The sequence below is a fragment of the Doryrhamphus excisus genome, chromosome 4 (assembly GCF_030265055.1).
Source record: "Doryrhamphus excisus isolate RoL2022-K1 chromosome 4, RoL_Dexc_1.0, whole genome shotgun sequence".
In the NCBI taxonomy this organism is placed as follows: domain Eukaryota; kingdom Metazoa; phylum Chordata; class Actinopteri; order Syngnathiformes; family Syngnathidae; genus Doryrhamphus; species Doryrhamphus excisus.
The window spans coordinates 141,912-165,743 of NC_080469.1; the positions used below are offsets into that span (position 1 = coordinate 141,912).

General features: G+C 41.7%; 3 protein-coding genes across 9 annotated transcripts in view; 1 reads left to right on the forward strand and 2 right to left on the reverse strand.

The window, feature by feature from the left end:
- Positions 1–78: 78 nt before the first annotated feature.
- Positions 79–14,947, reverse strand: LOC131127725 (3-hydroxy-3-methylglutaryl-coenzyme A reductase-like). The gene is made up of 20 exons (XM_058069897.1): positions 14,776–14,947; positions 13,748–13,916; positions 12,676–12,787; positions 12,516–12,603; positions 12,356–12,440; positions 12,042–12,147; positions 9,995–10,101; positions 9,801–9,920; positions 9,566–9,726; positions 8,457–8,707; positions 7,320–7,486; positions 6,603–6,797; positions 6,366–6,524; positions 6,095–6,252; positions 5,923–6,028; positions 5,679–5,849; positions 3,507–3,647; positions 3,010–3,168; positions 2,015–2,169; positions 79–1,261 (listed from the first exon to the last, which is right to left on the reverse strand). The coding sequence occupies exons 2-20, from the start codon at positions 13,910–13,912 to the stop codon at positions 1,219–1,221; spliced, it is 2,649 nt and encodes an 882-aa protein (XP_057925880.1). The 5' UTR covers positions 13,913–13,916; positions 14,776–14,947; the 3' UTR covers positions 79–1,218.
- The window catches only part of im:7150988 (Golgi-associated plant pathogenesis-related protein 1), a 62,316-nt gene continuing 53,308 nt past the window's right edge, over positions 14,825–23,832 (reverse strand). Inside the window, exons 1-6 of one of the 2 annotated variants that reach the window (XM_058069899.1) lie at positions 18,990–19,199; positions 18,693–18,902; positions 16,933–17,010; positions 16,639–16,788; positions 14,988–15,131; positions 14,825–14,919 (exon numbers count right to left, since the gene is read on the reverse strand). In XM_058069899.1, coding sequence (XP_057925882.1) covers positions 15,076–15,131; positions 16,639–16,788; positions 16,933–17,010; positions 18,693–18,902; positions 18,990–18,996 — 501 coding nt within the window. In that variant the 5' untranslated portion in view covers positions 18,997–19,199 and the 3' untranslated portion in view covers positions 14,825–14,919; positions 14,988–15,075. Of the gene's footprint in view, positions 14,920–14,987; positions 15,132–16,638; positions 16,789–16,932; positions 17,011–18,692; positions 18,903–18,989; positions 19,200–23,832 lie in introns of those variants that run through there. The other variant, XM_058069898.1, reaches the window with a different exon arrangement.
- The window catches only part of LOC131127723 (protein crumbs homolog 1-like), a 40,747-nt gene continuing 32,962 nt past the window's right edge, over positions 16,048–23,832 (forward strand). Inside the window, exons 1-6 of one of the 6 annotated variants that reach the window (XM_058069890.1) lie at positions 16,048–16,438; positions 17,819–17,979; positions 19,106–19,261; positions 23,155–23,229; positions 23,304–23,390; positions 23,637–23,733. The gene's annotated coding sequence lies outside the window, so the exon portion shown is untranslated. Of the gene's footprint in view, positions 16,439–17,818; positions 17,980–18,344; positions 18,914–18,938; positions 19,262–19,464; positions 23,230–23,303; positions 23,391–23,636; positions 23,734–23,832 lie in introns of those variants that run through there. The other 5 variants (XM_058069893.1, XM_058069894.1, XM_058069891.1 and 2 more) reach the window with 5 other exon arrangements.

Consider the following 23,832-nt stretch of genomic DNA (forward strand, 5'->3'; position numbering starts at 1 on the left):
GGAAATTTGGCCAGCTACGGAAGCGGCCTTTTCTGAAGCAAGACATAAACGAAGACCACATGCTTTGCTGAAAAGTACATTTTATTACAAAATATAGGCAAAATATGCTAGTAAATATGCAAGCTCGCTTGTCTTGGATTCAGGACAAATGAGCCATAAATTTAAACACAATCTTTGAAGATATTTTGCATAAGACAGCAGTACGGCTGTCAGCTGCGTGGCTGAAAAGTGCAAAACGTAAACAATAAGCAACCCAAATGACAATGACATCATCTGGAGAGGGAATGTACAAAACCCCAAACTAAAATTGCCACTTCAGTCATCAAGTCCTGTGCCTTAGAAAATAGTAGACGTCTCTAGTTTAGGTGTAGTGGAATATTAATATAAATATATATAATAATAAATATAACAATATATAATATAATGTATATCTAATAATATTATACTAATTATTATTAGTAATAATTGATGCATCCCTGTGGGATAATGAGGACATAACAGGTGTATAATCTCCTTCAGGATGGTCTTTTGCACTTTTGGGCTATAAAGACACACCAGAAAAGTCATGTACCAACACCAACCGGGATCACATTTTGTACGTTCCCCTTCTGGGCGGTTGCTTTTTGTTAACGCATTTTGCACTTCTCCGCCAGCGTATGAATAATCCCATAATAATTGCAGCGTCCTACACATTCCTTCTTTCAATGATGTGACACGCCAGAGTGTGGAACCCTCAAACCATACGATGGCACACCACCAGGAAGGCTACAAAGCCATCGATGCCGCCATTGAACGCTGGTACAACTCTTAAGGCAGTGGTGTCCAATGTCTGGCCTGGGGGCCTTGTGAGAGCTGCAGCATGTGTTTTGTTGGCCCGTGGCATATTTTTGACTCCTAACATGGCACATCAATGTAAAAAAAAAAAATGAAAAGAAAAAAAAACATTGGAACACCGCTGACTTAACGTCAGAGTGAGGATGTGCACCTGACTTGCCAAATGACTTCATCTATGGCCATCCCAAATGCAACAAAAGACTGTCAACTTTGACTGTTTTGAAACATAATATATGTGATCCAAACATCTATTTATTGATTCCGTACACACTGATCCATGGAAATGCCCTCAATTCTGCCATGAGACGTTCCATCCGTTTCATCAGTGTGTCGTCCTGGATGAGCTGATCAGGAAGAGACCATGTCCGGCTCTGAGGGGACCTTTTAGGTGCATGTTCCCACACTGTCTGGAAGGTTGACCTTGGATCTGTTAGAATTAGAAATATGCATCTTAGAAGCTCCGTTTGTCATGAAGCCATATATTACTTTAAAAACTGGTAAGAAATCAAATACATTAAGAGCCTTTTGGACACCCAATTTTTAGTGTTCAGTTGGGGTTGATGAAACACCTGAGAAGGCACATGGGGGTGAGACCTTTTCCATGTTCAATTCCCTGAGCGAGAGAATGAGAATATTCAGGCATATTCTCCCTCAGGGTGTTGAAATGTAATCACTGACTGAGGATGGAGTCAGCTATCGTCAGGTTGGGGGCCGACCAATCCCCCACTTCAGCCATGTCAACATGTCACAGAACATCGTGAAAGTTCTGCTCGATGGCCAAAGTGTCCTGAATGAGCTGAACATTTTCATGTTGCTTTCAGTTGGTTGCGAAATAGCAGAACATAGCGTAGCAATCAATCAATCGGCCTGTCACGATAATACCATTTCTGGTCGATAATTGCACAGCAGCGACTCCTCTTGCCCCCGACTATGCACTCTGGTCCTTGCGACCTCCGTGGACGCACATTGCACATCCGACATTATTGCACCTTCCCCGGTTACAGCGGGTGGCGTTTCCTGCTGTCCATTCTGGTTCTCCAAGCCACGGTAGCCGTACACATGTATGTCAATTTCTCATAATTGTCCACCCGTTTTAAATGATTGTTCAATAAATGGATTTATCCATTATGGTGCCAGGCCTAGCAATCATAATATCATATAGCCTATCTTTTTTATTTACCTGTTATGTGTCAAATGACTTTTGACCAGGTGACCAGCTGTGAGGGCAGCCATGAGTGACAGTTCTCCAGCCAACACCGTGCCACACACCACCTTGGCCAGTTGCCGGGCATTCTCTCCTGGACATTCCTCGCTGGCACCCTGCACACCCAGCATCTGCGCACGCACGCACGCACGTACGCACGCACACACACACGCACACACACACACTTTAAAGTACTCCTACCAGACGTATTCCAAACTGGATTCAAATCATTTGAAATTCATCATTCTACACAAAATGTTCCATTATCGCACATTAAAAAAATATTTTAATTTTTACTACATTTACAAAGAAAATCTAAAATAACATTTTCCATGTGTCACTATGGGGTATTTTTTAGGGTAAAAATGTAGGTATTCCATTTTGGATTTAGGCTGTAGCATAATATGATTACTTTCTGGATGTAAAGAGCAGGATGTATCACTCACTCACTGGAGACATTCTGAACCCTCTTTGGCAACAATCATGTCTTCCTTTATCGCTTTCATGTATGTATATATATATATCACTATATTGACACTTACTATGGTACCCATTATGGCATTGGATGCTCATATCACTTTGTACTTCGGTACGAGGTGCATTATTTAAAAAAAAAACAACCTTAAACTGTATTATGGAAAGCAGGAAGTGAACAAATGTAACAGTTGGTGATTGTAAAAGTACCAGATGGAGGGGTAGGATTTAATAAGCTTTGCTTCTTCCTACTCCTTTTGGACATGTGGAACTGGGAACTGATTATGGGATGCACTCAATTGGAATCTGATGCATGTTCAAATGAAATTAAACCATTACCATTACCATTACCATTACCATTTCTATATACTCTGCGCTACTTATGTTTGTAACCTGCAGTCCAAACCAACATAATATTATGCTTGTTTTGCATAAAAAAAACTTGTACCTAAGCCAAATTTCCCATTTTATATGAGAACATCTGAAGATGAAAATACCTGAAGACAAGCTTGCTGAGGGGGAAGGTTGGTGCCACCCCCGACTGTGCCAAGCTCGATGGAGGGCATGGTGCAGCTGATGTAGAGGTCTTCTCCCGCAGGGCCCGACGCCTCCATGAGGGTAATGCAGTTACTGCTGCTGACTGACTGTGCAGGATCCTGGCGTACATACATATTTACGTAACCAAGCCGTTCATTGGCCAGTGGATTTGCTATGCAGAATTTCTAATTCATACCACAAATATTTTAATAGTTAGCACCAAGAAAATCTATTTGCAACCTTCTAAATTCATTAGAGCCCTTTAAATATCAAATAAAAGCCCTATTGTCACCTTTACACTCGTAAGAGAAAATAAGGCATTCATAAGACTTGTGCTCGTGAGTGTTGCAGTAAATGTGGTCCAGAGCTAGGTGGCACCAGTAGTGGTGTTGAAGATCCAGCTGGAAATGATGCCAATGATGGCCGTTTGCGTGAGAGATGAGGAAGAGTAGATTACCTGCCCGCAGGCAATGTAGATGGCTGCGACCAGGTTAGCTGCGTGTGCGTTAAATCCACCGATGCTGCCAGCCATGGCGGATCCCACCAGGTTCTTGTTAATGTTCACCTCCACGAGAGCCTTTGTCGTGGTCTTCAAAACCTAGAAAAGAAATATGCCGCTTATCCTCACTATGATCGCGGGGGTAAGCTGGAGCCTATCCCAGCTGACTTCGGGGGAAAGGCGGGGTACACCCTGGAATGGTCACCGGCCAATCGGAGAAAAGAATATACAGTGGTGAGAAAAAGTATTGGCCCTGTCCTGATCTCTTTTTTGGCAGGTTTGTCACCTTAAATGTTTCAGATCATCAAATAAACTGAAATATCAATCAATGACAACACAACTGAACCCAAAAGGCAGTTTTCAAATGAAACTTGTCATTAAGGGAGAAAAACCCCCAAAGTTAAATGGCCCTGTGTGAAAAAAGTCCCCTAAACCGAATCACTTAACAGCAACAACTGCAATCAAGCCTTTGTGATAACTTGCAATGACTCTTGCTCATCTTTGCACAATTGCTGCATAAGCAGCTTAACAGCCCCAGACCATCACACTACCACCACCATATTTTATTGTTGGTGTTCTTTTGCTACTTTAATGCCATGCAGAACATTTTGGCCCAGCGTCTTTCTTGGGGTGGGGTCATGAACACTGGCCTTAACTGAGGCAAGTAAGGCCTGTCGTTCTTTTGCTGTTGTGGGGTCTTTTGTGACCTCTTGGATGAGTCGCTCTTGGGGTCATTTTGATTGAATTTTGAACTCCTGGGAAGATCAAAACACTGTTCCGTGTTTTTGCCATGCGTGAATAATGCCTGTCACTCAAACGGCTTTAGAACCGTTTCTAGACGGATACATCTCATTTCATCTCATTTATCTTTTAACTGCTGTCACTTTTCCCAAACAGGACCACGTAGGTTGGGACCTTTTCTCAGTCAATAAGTTTCCTTTAACCCTTGGATGCATAAGTGGGTCTAAAATGACCAGGTCAGGTTTTCTTGAAATATCTTTGTAATGAAAGATTTTTATCATTTCATATTCCAGGTATTCCTAAAAAAAACATGTTTTTGATATCATGCCATTCACATTTTTAACTTACCTTTTATACATTAAGAAATTAGTGTTTTTGTGTTACTACCCCAACCTCCCATAAGTGGGTCAAAAATGAGCTGCATGCATTTTCTATGGAATCCAATAGGAACCTTTGATTCTTATCACTTTGGCTGTCAGGAAGAAATGAGGTGTAGACCACACAGAAGCGTCACCCCTCAGGAAGATGATTTGACACATCAAGTGCTAATACAAGTATTATCTTCACATGATATTGTGTAGTATGTGTCCTTCATGACTGTTTATTATTATTAGTAGTATTATCAACAAATGAGCCTACTTTCTAACTAGCTGACACTAGCTGGCTAACATTGCTAAATGTATTGTTGGCCATTACTCTTGTTTCCTCATCCATGCCTTGGCTGCTAGATACACAGCTGAAATGGTCCTACAGATGCTGGATGATGGAGACGCAGTAACGGGGTTGGACTCCGAGTCAGAAATGTCTGATGACCCAGACTTTTGTCCAAGCCAAGTATGGCCTAAAGTTCTTCTGGGTGTGAGATGCACGCATCCCCCATGCAACACACAATGGATCCTCACATTTTCTATTGTTGTACGGGCTCATTTTCTTTTTCAAAGATGTCAAAAAGTGAAAAATTAAGATGTTTCAAACATGAAATCATTCTTGTGTGGTCCTAAATATCATACAAGTGATTATTCCTAACCAAAATGGCAAAATTGGCATAAAAAGGCATTGATTGTAGTATGGGTCATGTTTGACCCACTTATGGAAGAGTGGAGGGTCCAGTCACTGCAGTCAGCTGCATTTTGTGTTCAGTTGTGTTGTCGTTGACTAATATTTACATTTCTTACATGATCTGAAACATTAAGCGTGACAAACATGCAAAAAATAAGAAATCAGGAACACTTGCTCACACTTATTCACAGCACGGTGTTTTCCAAAACAACCCAATTGAAACGGGTGTGGTTTTGGCAAGGTCACAGCACGTCACTGCTGTACTACCGTTTTGTGGGGTCTGACGTGCTAATGAGCTAATTGACTGAAACCTCCAGAGACAGACCGTACCTCTTGGACTACACGGGCGGGGATGGTGGCCTCACAGACTGCAGATTTGCCTCTGCCTTCGATCCAGTTAATGGCGGCTGGTTTCTTGTCTGTACAGTAGTTTCCGCTCACAGCCAAAACCTGCACGTCTGGAAAGTGCTGCTGAAGTCTGCTTAGTGCCTCCTCCGTTCCCTGCAGGAGCACACGACTGCGGCGTCAATGCCACCCACAAGCTCGATGAAGCCGGCTTGACTCGCTCACGCACCTTTGAGATCATATTCATCCCCATGGCATCACCCGTCTTTGAATGGAAACGAATGTAAAGATTCCTTCCAGCCTGACCCACCAACAGCTTCTGGAGCCGAGCAAACCTGGCAACATGAGGCGATGATGATGACGAAGCAACATGCAGACAACGCATGTGACTGAGGTCAAACCTGCTGGTGCTGTCAAAGGCTTCTTTGACGGCCTGGAAACCATCTGTGCTCTCCAGCCAGGCGGTGACCTCAGCAGCCTGGCAGGCCGAGGGCAACCTCACCACGGGTCCTCTGGTCATTCTGTCGGCCAGGATGCGACTGCTGGCTCCTCCTCCGAGCTGCAACGTTCAGAAAACAAAGCCCGTCACACGCAATGCGGTTTCAGAAGTCCAGCGGTTCCTATTACTTTGGATAAGATTCCCTTTTGACAATCGAGAGGAACAACGCGTACCGCGATTGCTCGGCAGCCCCGGTTTGTGCTCGCCACTAAACATCCCTCAGTCGTCGCCATGGGAACTTGGAACTGCTTCCCATCCAGATGCAAAGGCCCGGCCACGCCCACTGGCACAGGCATATAGCCAATGACATTCTCACAGCAGGTGCCCATAACCTGGAGGAGCCGTGAACATCTTGGTCAAATACGAAGCAAAATGGACTTCTGGTGTTGCTGGCGGGAGTGCGAGCACACCTTGGAGTAATCGTAGTCCGTGAACGGCAACGACGAGAGCGCGGAGGGAGAAGGAAGTTTGGCCGAGATCATCTGTCTCCGTATAGCCACGCCTCTCTCAGGTTTCTCCATCATGGCCTCAAGCTTGTAGGCAGGAATGTGTTTGGACTTGACCAGCTGCATCACCTCCGCATCGCTCAGGAAACCGGAACCTTGCTGCAGAAAAGATGCTGATTGGCCAAAGACATTTCATAATAAAAATGATACCGCAATCCCACCACTTCAAACTACACAGCTTCATAAAATATACCAATTATGGTTGAATACAGACCATTATTTGGCAACAATATGGATTTTTTTGCTTAAATAAAAGCCTTTAAGGATAACGATGAAGTACAATACATTCAGAAGATGCGTTCAAAGACGGTGGGATGATCTGTAACTTGGCTTGAGGAAGTGCTATGGGGGTATTGAAAGACTATTTTATGCTCATTTATAATCCCCAAGGCATGCTGGGTAACTTTCTGTTGGGCTTCCCAGTATGCCTTATGGTCTCTGGGCCACACTTTAGACACCCCTGGTGAAGAATGGAGATACTAAGCTCCCCAGACGCTACACGCACGGCTTATGACCTTAACCCGTTTGTCTGATTCGCCACCGTGACCTTGGAGTTGAAGCCAAGAGATCGTGATCGCCGCCTAGCGGACCTGAGAGAATACATTTATGCTAGCGTCGTACCTCAGGGTTATTGAGGATGCTCACACATTCCTCCAGTCTTCTCGGCTTCAAGGGTGGGTAGGTCTCCGTGACGTCAGGCTTGACCTCCTCCCTTTCTTCTTCCAGGACAAAGACGCTCTTGGGATCACCATCAGGGACAGGGACAAGAAGGGGGCGGATGACCTCATCTAATCAGGCAAGGGGAGTACAAATAAATTGATTCTGGTGTCATATAAGAAGAAATGATTCATTCATTCATTTTCTACAGCTTATCCTCACAATGTTGATAATATATGTCAATGAAAATAATCATCATCAGTTAATGATGAATTTTTCTTTGTGTAGTCAGACAATTGTGTTTTACAATTGCTCAACTATAAGCCCCAGTTAGTGTGTTTTTTGGTTAAGGTTGAAAATGTATGGAATTTTTGTAGAGGAAAAAATATTTTTTGGTTAGAGTCAGACATTCTGGACAGATTCATGACACTAACCAAGGTTCCACAGTAATTGGATCTGACATGTTTAAATCACACATTACAGCGGTGGATGTATGGAAATTTTGTATAGAAAAAAAAAACAAAAAAACTTGTTTTGGTTAGAGTGTGACCTTCTGGACAGATCCATGACACTAACCAAGGTTCCACAGTAATTGGATCTGACATGTTGAAATCACACATTACAGCGGTGGACTGATTACCCCCAGGCTGCTTGGACATGCTGACATACAGGATGTCAGATGGCCAATGTTTTGTTATGAATGTGCTGTCATAAATCAATTGAAAATATTTTTGTTAAAATTTGCCCCAGCGGAAAAATGCAGTGTGCCTGCTCAGCTCCACTGAAGAAAAACAACATACACATAATATTTGTTCACTATTTATACTTCATTACGTCTCCTAGGCGGTAGTGTGCCAAAGAAAAGGAACGCCATCATGGAGGTGAAAATGAATTTTTGGAAAAATATATCTGCAATGTTTACACGTGTGCTGATGTAAAAGAACACATCAAATGAGATCAGGTGTACATGCACCAAGAAATGAAAGGTGTTTCTCATATTGGATGACGCTGCTGATGCTGGATGATCACTTCAATAACCCGTAACTCCAGAAATCAGATCTTGATCAGATTGTGAGTGTGCATGTAAAAACCTAGGCCGACCTCTGTGGTCTCTGCTAGCGGGTGTGCCAGGACGAGGACTGGGAGACGGCACATGGGGCGGTAGGGGACGCTCCTTCCTGCAGCAGGTCTCCGTGGCTCTTTGTGGAATCAGGGAGGATGTGGACATCGTGATGGGGTTCTTTATCGATAGGGTGGACTCCATCTCCACTTGCTCAAAGAAGATGTACTTGATTGCCAGCAGCAGGGCCAAGGCCAGGCAGATGACCTGCTCTATGTCCATGGTTAGCATCCTGTGGGACACACGGAACGGAACCTCGTGTGGAACAATGCAAGGTAGCGTGGTAGAACAAAGATTGCGTGCAAAGCCAAATGCCATAGCCCGTGTGGGAATATTAATAATGAGCAAGGTGAACCCATCAACATTAAATTGAAAAGTTGTAAACATAAAAGTAATGTCATGAACATATCCACGTGCAATATTAAGGCTCTAAATGCAATATATTAAGTTCGATGTGAAGTATTGCTATAATGCCTCATTAACTCACTAGCAAGATCTCATAGCGTATAGACTGGTCATATATTTCATATTATCTACATATGTATTTGTATATAACTCTTGGTAAAACTGTTGATTTTGTTAATACTTGGGTTGTTTATTTTTCCATATTGTGTATTTTGCACTGCTTAACTGATTCTGTACTCTTGCTGCTGTGCAATGCAAAGTTCCTCACTGAGGGACGAATATGGGCATATCATGTCTTATATCCACATGACCCAATTTTCCCAACTCGTGGGGCTACTTTTCAGGACCATTGGCAAATGGCAAAAAATGCAAGTAATTGATATGTTCCTGCTAGCTTGATGTTGGACTGCTCTGATGTTGGATCAACATTTGAAATAAAAGTACGTTACAATGATTAGATGAGATTAAGTTCCAGAACCATCTCGTCAATCAAAGTTCAAGTCAATGAAGTGTCACAGCACACAACTATGGTGCATTCAAGGACTACCAAAATCTCCATGATAGCATAATAGGCCTATTATACTATTTATAAATGATTACCGACTCGTTGTGTATGAGCTGTGTTTTATGGAAAAATAAACTGTGCATGTACAAACATGTTGTTTCAGTGTGTGCACGTCCATACCGAGTGAGGTAATAGTGCCACAGCGGTATAGTTGGCTCTATCCTCCTTGGGGAGAGGTGCGGCTTGACCATGCCAACACTTGGGATTCCAAGTGTTGTATTTAAGGACAGCGGATCAGCGATCCACCTGCTGTGGGCATGAACCATCACAAGGCCAAGAGACTGCAGACAGTGGAGACACGCAGCGCATTTTTAAGTCCAAAGGAAAATGACATTGGATGTACGACAGCTACTACCATGATCATCTTGACTCTTTGGGTGACAGGGTTGGGTTTATGGTCTTCCTCTTCCTCAAGCACTCTGGAGAAGTGGCTCAACTGCCAAATGGGATGGCCTTCTTGACTCTCACGGGACAGCTCCAGGAAAACACAACATCAACATCAACATGCGTCAATACCAGCATCTCAAGTCAAACCATGTCAAGTCTTACCTCCAGCACCAGCGAGACACAAGCAGGGAAGAATGTCATGAAGACGAAATAGTTGGCCAAAACAGACATGCAGCCAAAGCAGCACATTATTTCCAACTGTCGAACCCCTGTAAGGTAGACACATTCTATTTAGGAATGATGTCATGTTGGGGCATGGACCCCAGGAGATGAGGACCCCATTGCAGGTAAAATGTCTTTAATGCAGATGCTACGCAGCAGCACAACATAAAAACAACAATGACCCAACAAGCAAAGGAGCAACACAGGAAGTGAATACAAAATAAGGGCATGACCCAGGAACTAAAAGAGCTGTCACAAGTGGGTCACGCCCACATCGTGACAAATGAAACCTAAAAAAGGAATCACATTCATACCATGAATCTTATTGTTACTCTAGGGATGAGTACCAATTCTTGTAAACGGTAGTAACCTGACAGAAAAAGTAATTCATAGTTACCATTACTACTAAATTAAAAGCTACAAACACTTAATATTTGCTATTCATTTAGTGGCACTGAAATGACGCCAAAATAACGTGTAGTCACCGTGATGTGAATGCTGAAATACTGAAGATGAACTGAAACCATGAAATGTATTCACTAACAAGCGTTGAACCAACAACTATCAGTTTGGTAGACGACGAACAGCCCATTCATTTTCTATGAGAGAAATATCACATGAAACATTCATTTATTGAAAATGTGGGACGTTTTAGAAAATTCCTGATGTCTAGATGTCCTGAAAGAGCCCAACATTTTGATGTTGGAATAGTTTGAGAAACGAGGCGGTAAAATTAATTGCATGAATATATTCAACAATTACACAATCCTGAAGATGGAAAGGCAGCAACCATTAAATTGAGAGCCAACCAATTTAAGGCCTGAGGCATGTCACCGGTTAGAATAACTGGAGCGTTTCTTTCAGCTTTTTTTTGGGATGCTGTATTCCGGATGCCCTTCCTGACAAATACGGATGGTGCTGACTAGCGGAGATTGGAACCCGAGGCTTCCACTCCAAAGTCCAGAACGCTAACCACTACACTCAGGTGGAACAACTGGAATGTACAATTCATTTCCACCACTAGAGGACGACATTGAAATGGTTGTCATTTTCAACGTGGGAAAAAAAATCATTTTTAGAAAAGTCTTGATGAATAGCCTAGAAAATGCATTTTATATGCTGACATATAGGTTTAAATGGAAATTTGTTGCAGAAATATGAAATGAATGAAAACAGTAAATGGTAGTTTTTTGTAGTCCTGATAGATGAGCCAAATGATCAAAATATTTGTCATGCCAAAATTATGTGTTGCTGCTGGATGTTCACCGCATCCGAGTGAAACTGTAAGTTGTTTTTTTTATTTACCAAAAGAGGAAAGTATAACACAACAAGATGATCTAAGTACAGTGACCAAAAGACAGATGGACGGCCACCTCATGATATCTTCTAAACACTATTCCACCGTAGTGACAAAGTTTGATATCCTCTGTCTCATTCACCGCTATGTTTGTTTACCCAAGTGATAGTACCCCAATGATGTCAATCCCGGAAATGAGGCTCAAGTGCGAGAACTAGCTAACAATGACAACAATTGAACATAATTGCAAACATTCATTCATTTTCTACCTCACGATGGTCGGGCGGGGGGGTGGGGGGGTGCTGGAACCTATCCCAGCTGTCTTTGGCCGAGAGGCGGGGTACACCCTGGACTGGTGGCCAGCCAATCCCAGGGCACATATAGACAAACAACCATTCACACTCACATTCATACCTATGGACAATTTGGAGTGGCTAATTAACCTAGCATGTTTTTGGAATGTGGGAGGAAACCGGAGTACCCGGAGAAAACCCACGCATGCACGGGGAGAACATGCAAACTCCACACAGAAGATGGGATTGAACTCGGGTCTCCTAGCTGTGCGGTCTGCGCGCTAACCACTTGACCGCAAACAGTAACATATTTAAGCAAAGTTGATCAGTCGTGTCAGGGACCCGTTAAGTGAACATGGAAAAAAAAAAAACCTGCAATCAGCAGGTCAGACGTTACCGGACATGGTTCCCACCCCGATCACCAAGCACTCCACCAGGGCATCCAAGGTGAAGGTCGGTCCCAGTACAGCCATACCTCGAGCAATGTTTTCCCTAACTTCATCCTGAAAACAATATACAGTATATTCTGGAGAGATGTACGTATATGGAATAAAAGCAAAAACATACACTATCTGAAAACCTTTACTATTACACATTGTTATATTTTATTTTCCGTGTTTCCCTGTTGTGCTAATCTGGCGCATGTAAACAGTCAATAAAGACAGACAAGGAGTAGGATGACAAACTGCAGCACTAAACCATCATTGTTACCTGAGAACCGGAGCTGAGGGCAAACTTGGCAAGAGTGCATGCTTTCGAGAGGTCGATGAGGAGTAAAAAGAATGGAAGCGCCTCGCTGGAAGACGTAGCACAACAATCAACCTCTGAGCTTTTTTACGTGTAATGGTGTGATAGCAGTACACAAACTTACTTGAGCCCGGTCAACTCTTTATCCAGGAAGTGAATGACCACGGTGCTAAATACAAAGCTGGAAAATATGGTGAAAAGGCCTGCGATGCCTGCAAGGGAAGCGGTGATTCCACATCAGCGCCATCATCTTCCCGTGTAATAACAACAACAAGTTTTCATACCTAATATATATTTGGATCCCAACTGTCTCAGGTTCTGGAACTGGAAGTAAATGTAGACGATGGCAATGCATCGTGTGATGGTCAGGATGATGATGTCACTGCTGAGGATTTGCTGTCAACAGAAGAACAAATGTGTTTTTCAAGTTAAACTTAAAAGAACATTTTCACAGAGTATCGAGATGTGATATCCTTACATACAGCAGACATATTTTATTCAAGTACGACACATTACATTCATTACAAATACAGTCATTCTTCCATTCCAGAAGGTCTGATTCTAACCAAAACGTACTCTGTATCACGATCGGGCTTGAGAGCTTTACGGTTCGACCCCAGGATGAACAGGACCAAATGCAGGTCATTTTTTGCAAAAATTGCAGCAGCAGGAAAAAAAGCAACTCAGGACGCAGACGGACAAACGATAATGATGATAATGATCCCACACGGGGAGGAGCACACACCTGAACTACATACCTGAACAAATGCAGACAAAACCTATTGGATTCAGTAGGGCTGCAAGGTGGACGAGTGGTTAGCATTTTGTCCACACATTTGGAAGACCTGGGTTCAATTCTCCACCTGGAGAAATGGTTTTCTTTCAGACTAAAGCCACTCTGAATAGTCTGGGAGGCAAGTGTGCACAGCTTGAGTAAGCGTTGTGTGCTTTTTGTGGCATAACCCTTCAAGCACCAGCGCTTTTTCTAGTTGACTATTTGGGAAGGTTGTAGCTTGAAAATGGTTCCAGATAAAGGTGCAACTTTGGTGTACGACCCAAAGATTGCATGTTCTCATCTAATGCGCATACCAGAATTGATCAGATCTTTGTCTCCACGATACCAGGCCATGACCAGGCTCATCAAAATGTCTGATCCGTGATACACTTTGTCATCTCTAAAGCAAACCTAGCCATCATCGTCATGTACAGCAACACCACTGCTTACTGCTACAGATATCAAGTATCTATTCTACCTGTGTCTATTCTCATTCATCCAGGTCATTGTAATTTCAAATCATATCTATCAATTAGAAGTGTTTTTTTTTTTTTTCAGATTGCATCATCATATTTTCTCACCTCATCTGTTTTGGGGCAGTCATAGTTCCATCCACAGATCTGGTCATTTCCAGTGAACATATTCATGGACATCATGCAGACTGTGAGGGTGACTGTGCCGACAATGACCTCCCAAGGATGGGAGGCCACCAGAAGGCCATGCATACGGAACAGACGGGTTAGCATGGTCCTGTGGGGGAACACAATAGTTTTGTTACATTTTCCCAGAATATGAATTTGTCTGGGTGTGTGTGCTCGGGACCTGTGTGTGTGTAAATGAATGAAAGGGATAAATACACACTTAGCAAAATAGCAAAATACCAAGGTGGTGTCCATGTTGATCTTCTGCAGCATCATGTCTTCAATGGAGGTAAAGGTCATTTTAAAGGTTGATTTACTTCAATCATTTATATGCATTTAAAATTGGAATAATAAGAGACCCTCACGAGGATAAGCTGTATAGAAAATGGATGGATGGATGAATTTCTATAAAACTATTTATTTATCTGTACTGTACAGACTGAACTCAAAAGTGCAACCCTCGAAATGCAACAAACATACAAACTACATGCTGAGTACAACAAATTCAAATCCCGGGGAGTCCTGCAACACTATTTCAGAAGTACTGATTTCAATAAAAAGAGAAATGAATGACATTAATGAATATCTCTTTAAATAAATACAATTGGAAAAACGTGCTATTACATGTGTCATTAATTGATGAAATAAATACTACACCATTCAAAAATCACTTGTCAATTAATATACATTCATTAAGTTTATGAAATAGTAATTCATGAAATAATATTTGACATTAAATGAAGTGGTATTTCAATGAATTGATGACACATTTAATAAGATCAAGATCATTGCAACTAACCACTCAACAATGATTGCTTTTGTTGAAAGTGAAAGCATTAACTACCTCACACGTTGGCTTTGTAACGACAGTAGTGCAGTACTTTATTCTTTGAACTACAGTACTACTGGATCACTTCCAAGTACAGTAAACGCTAAACACTCCGAGCTCGAACAGAAAGAGTACTTACCTGTGAGGATGACGAGAGTGAAATGTGAGGCGGGCTCGATGATAAAGGCTGATGGCGTCATGTGGGTTGGATAGGACCTTCCCAGCGTTCCCAGCGTTCCCAGCCTTCCCAGCGTCAGTCACATCCCCACAAGTTGAGCCGATTCTGCAATTAAGCGAGACCTCATGGAACCATGGCACGCTACTACATCATACGAGGCGTGAGCCAATCACCTGCTTCGGTGGCCAATAGGCCGTGCCCCGTTTCCTAGGTGATGGTGGTGGGGGCGTGGCCAGCGTGTAGACGCCAAGTCACGCCACCTCACGGATAGACTCGGCTGTCGCAGTCCGGTGTAGCTCCACTCACTCCTCTGTCAGCTGAAAATGCAATACATATTCGTATCCGTTGCTGTTTAGAATTTATTAAAAAAAAACTGCAGCTGGCTGAATACCTCGGCCAAACCATGACTTGAAATTAATGATATATGTAAATGTCATTATGGTATTATGCATTATGTCTATTACTGTTAATTGGTACCAGACTGATATGTAAATTTTCACAAAGAATTACAGATTTAGGGCTGCACGGCGAACGAGTGGTTAGCACGGAGGCCTCACAGCTGGGAGACCTAAGTTAAATTCCATAAGTGGTAGAAAAGCAATGAATTAATTTTTAGAGCCTTCTAGAAATGAAATAAACCGTAACTTTTACACTCTTATTACCCATACAGTAGACATAATACAGAAATAAGGAGTGTAGGGGAACTGAGTTGTCTCAGCATATCTACAAAGTATTGAGCAATGACTGTGGGTTTGTAGCAGAATATATAAGAGCCCCGAAGACATGAAATCAGGAAAGAACATTCCAACCTTTACTCAATTTTAAGAACATTAATATTCCTATTGCCAACGGCAATAAAGACACTCTTCATCGCTACTAGGTGAATCCAAACTTATCTCAGTGTTCCTGTAGTTTTTTATTTTAATCTTTGGTCACGTTTATTTCATCATATAAATTCATTTGGCTGTGTACGTCCGTTTTATTTGAATGTTAACGTTAAGCCTTTAAGCATGTACAATATTGTCAATAGTCTATGCGAATCTGATTGCACTTTAGCAAAACCTGCTGTTTTCATTTTCGTTTAATGTGCATTTGCATTGATAAGGACTAGTTTATCAACAAAATAAAACATATAATTAAATTACACACTTAATTACTGTACTTACGTCATTTTCTTTAATTTGTACTAACTTTTACTGACTTTATTTTCAAAAAAAGATTTTTTTCGACAGCCAACCGCAGCGAAAAGTACTGTGATGTCGCACGCCAATCAACTCAAACAAGACGAAGAAGAAGGTTTGTGATTGGTTGCTTGTGTGAGGCGGCCACTTGTAAACAGGAAGTACATTTTTACCGTCGGAGTCTTTGGGAGATGACATGTAATTCCTGTGCGCAATGCTTTGTGGGTAATGCAGTGTGAAGCAAGATGAGTATTTCATGTGTCGCGCCGCCCGCTGGTAAAATGTGGGCAGTGACAATAACGTGCTGTTGCTGCAGGTTAGCTAATAACAAGCTAACAACTAATAACTGGAACGAAACGGTGGCGCTGATGCTCACATAATCTGAACGAGGTGACGTTTGAACGCGTTCAAGCACAACACTGGATCTCACTATTACTATTTAGGTAAGCTGTATTCATTTACGTAATTACTCACGCTGGGATTTGTATAATATGTTGGATTGAAATTCTGTTGAACTTCGTCAGTTATTCATTTTTTTTAATTACACAACTTTTTAAAATTTAATGTAAGTATGGCTTTTGTGTACTTTATATACGACTGCTGGAATGACATTGAAATAGTGAGTCATGAGTGAGCGACATACTTTGCGGGAGGACATTTTCCACATAGTATTGGGGCACGCTGATGTTGCCAGATGGGCGGTACTGGCCAACCACAAAGACCTTGTTGCCATCTGTGGCCATACCAACCCCCAGTTGGGTGCTTGCTTTCCACACCACCTGAGTAAAATGACCTGAAAAGACAAAAAGAAGACAGGAACAATGTGGGTATGATGTCGTGTTTTAGGAAGGGAACACCGTCAGTGATTACACAATAAATGAGGTTAGCTTCTTGAACAGATATGTTTACTATGAAGTTTTTTTTTTTTTTTTTTTACCTGTGTTGTAATTAAATCCTGGTTTGTTCCAGTTGTATTGGTCAACTTCACCATACCAGGAATCTACAGCTTCTTTTCCTGGACAAAACACACAGTGACAGTCTTGTATGATGACTATGCTAACAATAAAGCAAGAGTGGATTGCATCCAACATCATGCAGTAATGAGACAAGGCAATTTGTGTCGAAAAGGTGTGGGAATAAAAATTGCTTTATACAAATGTTTTTTCCACCTACTTCAAATCAACTGGAAAAGACGACCCAGACCAGGTGGACCAGACGGACAGCTGTCAATCGAGTACCCATGATATTGACTCCAGTACATAGAACACATGGTTCTTGATATGACAGCAGTCCATCTAGCCAAAACATGGAATGTGGGCTAATAGATCATTTGGTTGTCTATTCTTCAGTGTTTATATGCTGTCTCGGTAGTGAAGTGAGGCATGTGTCATTACGCCAGAAAAATAGTTCTTCGTATTAGCTTGTGCAATAACAATAGCTTGGTTTGTTTACAGGTCAGTTATGCAAATAGAACAGGGTTGATGGTTTTTGGAGGGGCGTTTTTTGGGCTTTATAGTCAAAATAGGTGTGTCCCGTTACGGGTATTGTTAGCTCCCACATGCTAGGTGTTTTTCCCCTTCATGTCAAGATTATTGAACATTGAAGGAACAATACATTTTTATCCACACATTGAAAAGATATAATAAAAAGTGTCTTAAAAGTACATGGAACATGGGGACGTTAATCAGAACAACTCGACTTGGAGTTGGATAAGAGATGAGATACCAGAACGTGAAGGCAGTCTATGTGATGCATCGCTTCTGGTAAACAAAAAATGCATTTAAAAAAGATGTAAGTATACAAATGTAACTTTTCTTCTGTAGAACACCAACATGCTTGGGTCAATAGTTGGAACTGGAGTTGAATCGCCTCACATTTGGCTCCACCGTCACACCTACGAGTCTACGTTGTGGGCAGAATTCCCCCTTTCCACACAATGTGACGCTCTCTCTGTAGCCAGCTCCCGGAGCGACCGGGTCATCAGGTGAGCCACAGACGGCATGTTACATCCCCACGCCATGTCTTTTCTTTCCCACTCAAGGATGACACACTATTGGTAACTTTTCAGGAAGAAAAGTAGCTATTGGCTGTCCGAGAAGTCGCGAGATGACGCCATCGTCATGTGCATGTCATTTGCAAATTTTGTAAGCTGTAGGAAAAACGCATAACCGTCAGAGAGAAAAAATAAAATTTTGATAATTAATTTTATTTTAATTTATTTAATGTTTATAATTTAATTAATAGAATAATTTGAAATTAATATTTTAATTAATAATTTAAATATTTTTTTAAAATAATTTTTGTTTATTAATTAAAAATGACCTCCATATATATATATATATAAATAAAGAATAACACATGATGCTGGGTTTAATCAACGGCTCACATTAAAACGACTTAGTGAGGTTTGCACACACTTTTGAATATGTGTCGTAGCAACCGGTTTATCAATTACAGTATTTACATTTTGTAAGGTAATCCACATCATACCAATCAAGAGGAGCAATAGACTAACAATCAAATATAAACACACCCTCCTCTTTTATCCAGGCTTACTGAAGATTAGGAAACATTGGTGTTTTAGATCTTTTTGTATAAAAGAGAGAAGATGTTACAGAGAGAAGATGAAGTAAAGCGACATGTTAAAGGTATCGGTCATGTAAGTGAATGCTAAAGTGTTGCCAATGCAACATTCACCTGTGTGTTTAATGGCCACCGAGCTCCACATGGTGTAAATATTCTCTCCATCCTTGGTGTTACTGTGCTGCATAGCACCTGAAGCCAGCAGGTGATCCGCCCATTTCTGAGCTGCCGTGTTCAGTTCCCCGCTGAGGGTCATCGGCGGCGATCTGTGTCTGGCTCGGTAGGCGTTGTGAGTTTCCAGGAACTCCTGTTGAAAGCTTGCATCTGTGGAGCAGGTATAAGCTAATTACATTTGAATGTGTTGAGATGCTTTTAGCAGAGGCTGCATGCAAAAAAAAAACAACAACTCACCAGCCATCGTGTTTAAATACCAAGAAGAACACCTACGAACCTTCCTCCTTTTGAAACAAATAGCAAACAGCAGAGTGCCAAGTACAAATCTAGTGATGGGATCACTTGCCCTTCAGGAAAAACCTTCCTTTGCTGTCTCGTGGTGATATTTCTAAGCTGGGGAGGCGGAGACAACACCCAGTCTGCGCTGCATATTACCTCACTGGGATCGTCTGCAATCTTCCCGCCTTGTCACCTGACCTGAACAACGAGTACACCAACAACCTGGTGAAGTTAGTGTATTTTTTATTTTACGGTACAAATGCCAGGGGGTGAAAATAACGTGCACATCCAGTTTCAAACAAGTCATATGATCACAAAAACCTTCTGTAAAAAATCAACTATATAAAAAGTATAAAGTACATATCCATCCACTCGTGCTTGTGTGTTGCTGTAAATGTGGGAGCTGACTGGGGGGGGGGGGCGGACAGGAAGTGACGTTGGGGATTCAGAGGTGAGTTTTAGCTTGGTGTTGGTTTACTGTCCCTTTTGGCAGATCATTCAAACCTGCAGTAAAAGCCTGTTCCGACGATCAAGTCTGGTGCTTGTGTGTCTCACCGAACATTACAGTAACATTACTGACACCTGGAGACCAGTGTAGAATCTTTGAATGCATCTTCTGAATGCCTTATATTTGTAATTGACTTAATGTAGACATTGTTAGGCTTGAAAATGCTTCATTTAGGCATACTATAATACATAAACTGTTTTTGACTAATAGGACATATTCAACATGATTATATATATTTAATTAAAAAACTGCTAAGTGGTGAGGGATTATTGTGGTTCTATTTCAGCCTTCTTAAAATATCGTCCCAGGCTAGTCTGGAAGGATAACCCCTTGATTTCCTCGTAACAACGCACAGAATCCATGACCCCTCTAGCATGCAATCATCTTTAATCGTTAATGATGAAGTATTATGTATTGGTGTTCATTTTCACTTCCGAGGTGACGACTTTCTTTTTCTTTGGTGCACTTCCAATTGGGAGACATAATGAAGTGCAAAAAGTGACCACTTGCACATTTTTGATGTCAAAACATTCAACTTGTGCAAAACAAAACAAAACTTGTGCAAACTCCCACAACCACAAAATTAACCAGAAGCATCTCAGATCAGATTTTGCTCTTCATTTCTGAATGTTAATATTATATTAATATTGTAATGGTTATAATTTCATTGTCGGTTTTGTTAAAGTGTTAATTTCCTGACTGAGACAAACACAAGCATTTACCAGTATATTTATGTCAGGTGCTGTCAATATATACTGTATGTCATATTTGGCCCTTGTTTTGAGCAGTGAGAGGAATGCCATCATACCACGTAAATATTTGTGAAAATACTGAAGACAGACATAAACAGAGTCGGGAGCCTGGGGTTGACTGGGTTGTCTCGACATGTCTGCAATGTATTGAGCAACGTGGTTTGGGATTGCAGCAGAGTACAACGTAACCTTGGTTAGCACCATTAATCCTTCCAGAAGGTTCGACTCTTTAACCAAAACATACTGTAACCAAAAAATGTTTTCCCATAAGAAATCATGTAAAACCAATCAATCCCAATTCTATATTTTTACATGAAGAAAAAAAAATCTAAATATAAATGATGAATTAAAACGATAAATGAACATTTAAGTCACTTTTACCTTCATTGAAGGGATTGTTTGCAAAGATTGTGGCAGCGAGATCAACACAGGCGCCACCTCAGGGTTTTGTTGAGCTATTTCTCAGTGTTTCCACATAGTATGGAGTATTAAAAATATGTTAAGAACACAGTTGGATTCCCTCAGTGTACTAATAATGCAACAAGACCAGCGCCATATTGTACACTAACCACAAAATGTACACAAAGGGAGGCAAAATTGTGGTAAATTGTGGTCGGTTTTTTGACACTTCCGGTACATAGACGTTGGCCACCACTAACATCTCACAGCATTCTTTGAACAAGCGTAAAATACACCCTACCTTTCCAACACCCTGTGTACCTCGTCATTAGGCTGTTTGCTTGATGCTTTCAACCTCAGAGCGCCAATATAAGTACACACATCTGTTTGTAACCCGCTTAACATTTTAGAGGACAACCCGTCTAAGCGGACCCTGTGATCAAGTCCTGGGCCATTGTGTTCGTCCTACTGCTAAAACGTCAGCGGTTAAGTTGATGCTGACATGTCATCACATTTCTTGCAAAAGCACATGAATGGTTATGTCAGGATGAATACCAACAAAGGAAGGAGGGTCAAAACGAAGATCCTGTCTTCTTTGGTGGTGGATCTATCGGCTATTTTTTCTGTCTCTGACTAGCATCAGCAGGACGCCCCAAATAATGGGAGCAAAACAACAAAAAATCCCCCAAATCTTGGTAGGATCTGGATAAATATTCCTGACCTGCTTCATTGTATTATTGTTGTGATCGGGGATTGATGGATGTATGGCTGGTGAGTTACAAACAAATTACCCCTTTGGGATAAATCAAGTTTTTTTAATCTGAATTTTATTTAGTGACATTCTAGTTCTGAGGTCATGAAAGTATTGCTAAAATCTCAGATCAGTTATTATTATTTTTTTTTATTTTAAAGGGGATCTATTATGCTCATTTTTTGACCCGTTGTATTGAGTTGTGGTCTCCTATAGAGCAGCTACACACAATAACCAGCACACAAAGCTGCACCTATTCCAGCTGACCAAAACGGTCTGTTTTAATGTAGTCCACCCACGGCCCGCCTCCGAGCATGCCCAGTCTGCTGTGATTGGTCACACGGCCAAAGTGCTTCCTAACTATGGACCATATAAGGACATCCGCCTCTCTGTGACATCACAAAGGAACAGTTTTACCACGCCCCTTTAATCTCATATTTATATGGTTATATTCTTGCAATATTTTGCAAGAATATGGGTCTTCATGGAGGTCTCCTACCAGTCAGATGTGCCCAGAACACCTCCCCATTGAGGCGCCCCCAAGAAGCCCAGCCACGCTACAGAGGCAGGACCTCATCCCCAAGACGGTGATGGTACTCCACCCTTTTCTGGGCGAGAACCATGGACTCGATCTTGGAGGTGCTGATTCACACTTGGGATCCAGTCAAGGTCTCGGTCCAATGAAGACAGCAGGACCACATCGTATATGCAGAAGTAGAGACTTAATTCATCCTGCAGCCACCAAACCAGATACCCCCCCCCAACGCCCTGACTGCATCGAGAAATTCCACAACCTTCCACCTCTTCCTATCCCAAATGTATCTTAGGTACAAAATGCAGTAGAACTTGACTTCTACAACAATTCTCCAGACGAGACATAGCCTGGAGACAAGAGATTCCTATCTAATGAGTGGCAGCTTAGGTGTTCGTGCTACCTTTTATTTTCACAACATACCCACCTTCAAGTGAAGAATTACTTTCCTCGTGGTTTGCCTTTTTAGTGATAACTTTTGGACGACATGCTGGAATCTCACTTAGTGTAGCTGGTCAGATTACAGGTCTCTCAGGTCTCTTTACAGGTCTCACGCTAGCGTATCTATTGCACATATGGAGGGGCGGTTCTGTTGTAGGTTATGCTGTGTGTCATTCCCCGTACCATGATGGGCGCCTGTATCTTCACCTGACCCTTGACTCTGTGTGTCTTATGTAAATAGACTGTATTTAGTTCTAGCTTGTCTTTGTTTGGTTGTTCTTTGCAACACAGGAGATCGGGAAGACCTGGGTTCGATACCTGTGCGTGCGTGGGGTATGGTTTCCTCCCACATTCCAAAAACATGCTAGGTTAATTAGCCACTCCAAATTGTCCATAGGTATGAATGTGAGTGTGAATGGTTGTTTGTCTATATGTGCCCTGGGATTGGCTGGCAACGCCGCCTCTTGCCCGAAGACAGCTGGGATAGGCTCCAGCATACCCACGGCCCTCGTGAGGATAAGCGGCAGAAAATGGATGGATGGATCTATTCATTCATTCACTGCAGACCTGCCAACATGTACTCATTTTTCATACTACACACATTTTGACTGATTGAGTGCTTATGGTGTAGAAATAAAATAGAGAAAAACAGCAACAACGGGGAAAAATAGAGCAAAAGGGACAACATAAGGAGAAAAATACTGTACTGTATCACTTCTTAAAACTGTTTGTTTTGTCAGCACGTGGCCAATAATAAGCTGCAGACACATTTATTCTACATCATGACTGTCTACAACACGTGGGATGTATTTAATGTAAGTATGACGTCATTATTCTTGATAATCCCACAATAAAATGACAGAAATGTCATACGCATCTCATCCTGAAGGGGGCGAGAAAGGTGCTTGTCACTGCTGTCCTTTCATAAGAGTGGAAAAGTCACGTTTTTTTTGACAGCAGCACCAACTGTAGAGCAGTAAGTCAAATGCCATCTATTGATCTATTTTCTATACTGTTTATCATGCGGGTCATCAGGTGGAATGCATCAATGTTTGTACTGGTCTAATAATTAACATTTATCTGCTCCTGTGTTTCTCTGTGAACAAACTGTTTCATCTACATTTAACAGACTCAAATAATATGACAGTTTTTATGTTTTTTTCACATGACATTTACATTTATTTCATTATTACTCAATGGTGCAACATTTGTGCTTCCACAGGATGGGATGGCTGCATTGCCAAAGGTGACAAAGGCTGGGCCTAGTTGATGGAACGGATGCAATGCTTTAACAATGTCTCCACCTGCTGGTCACATAGGTGAGTTACAGCCTTGCTGTATGTCGGCCTTATCGCCAAAAACATTGAAAAATTGTGTTTAAAATGGAAGTTAGTTGACTTAATTTGTCATTTTAGGAC

Excerpts from the sequence above, each read along its gene's own strand:
- LOC131127725 (XM_058069897.1), bottom strand. The coding sequence starts at position 13,912 with ATGCTAACCCGTCTGTTCCGTATGCATGGCCTTCTGGTGGCCTCCCAT. Across the intron at positions 6,798-7,319 it reads GCATCCTCAATAACCCTGAG|CAAGGTTCCGGTTTCCTGAG; the intron begins GTACGACGCTAG and ends TCTTTTCTGCAG. Across the intron at positions 6,525-6,602 it reads CGGACTACGATTACTCCAAG|GTTATGGGCACCTGCTGTGA; the intron begins GTGTGCTCGCAC and ends CGGCTCCTCCAG.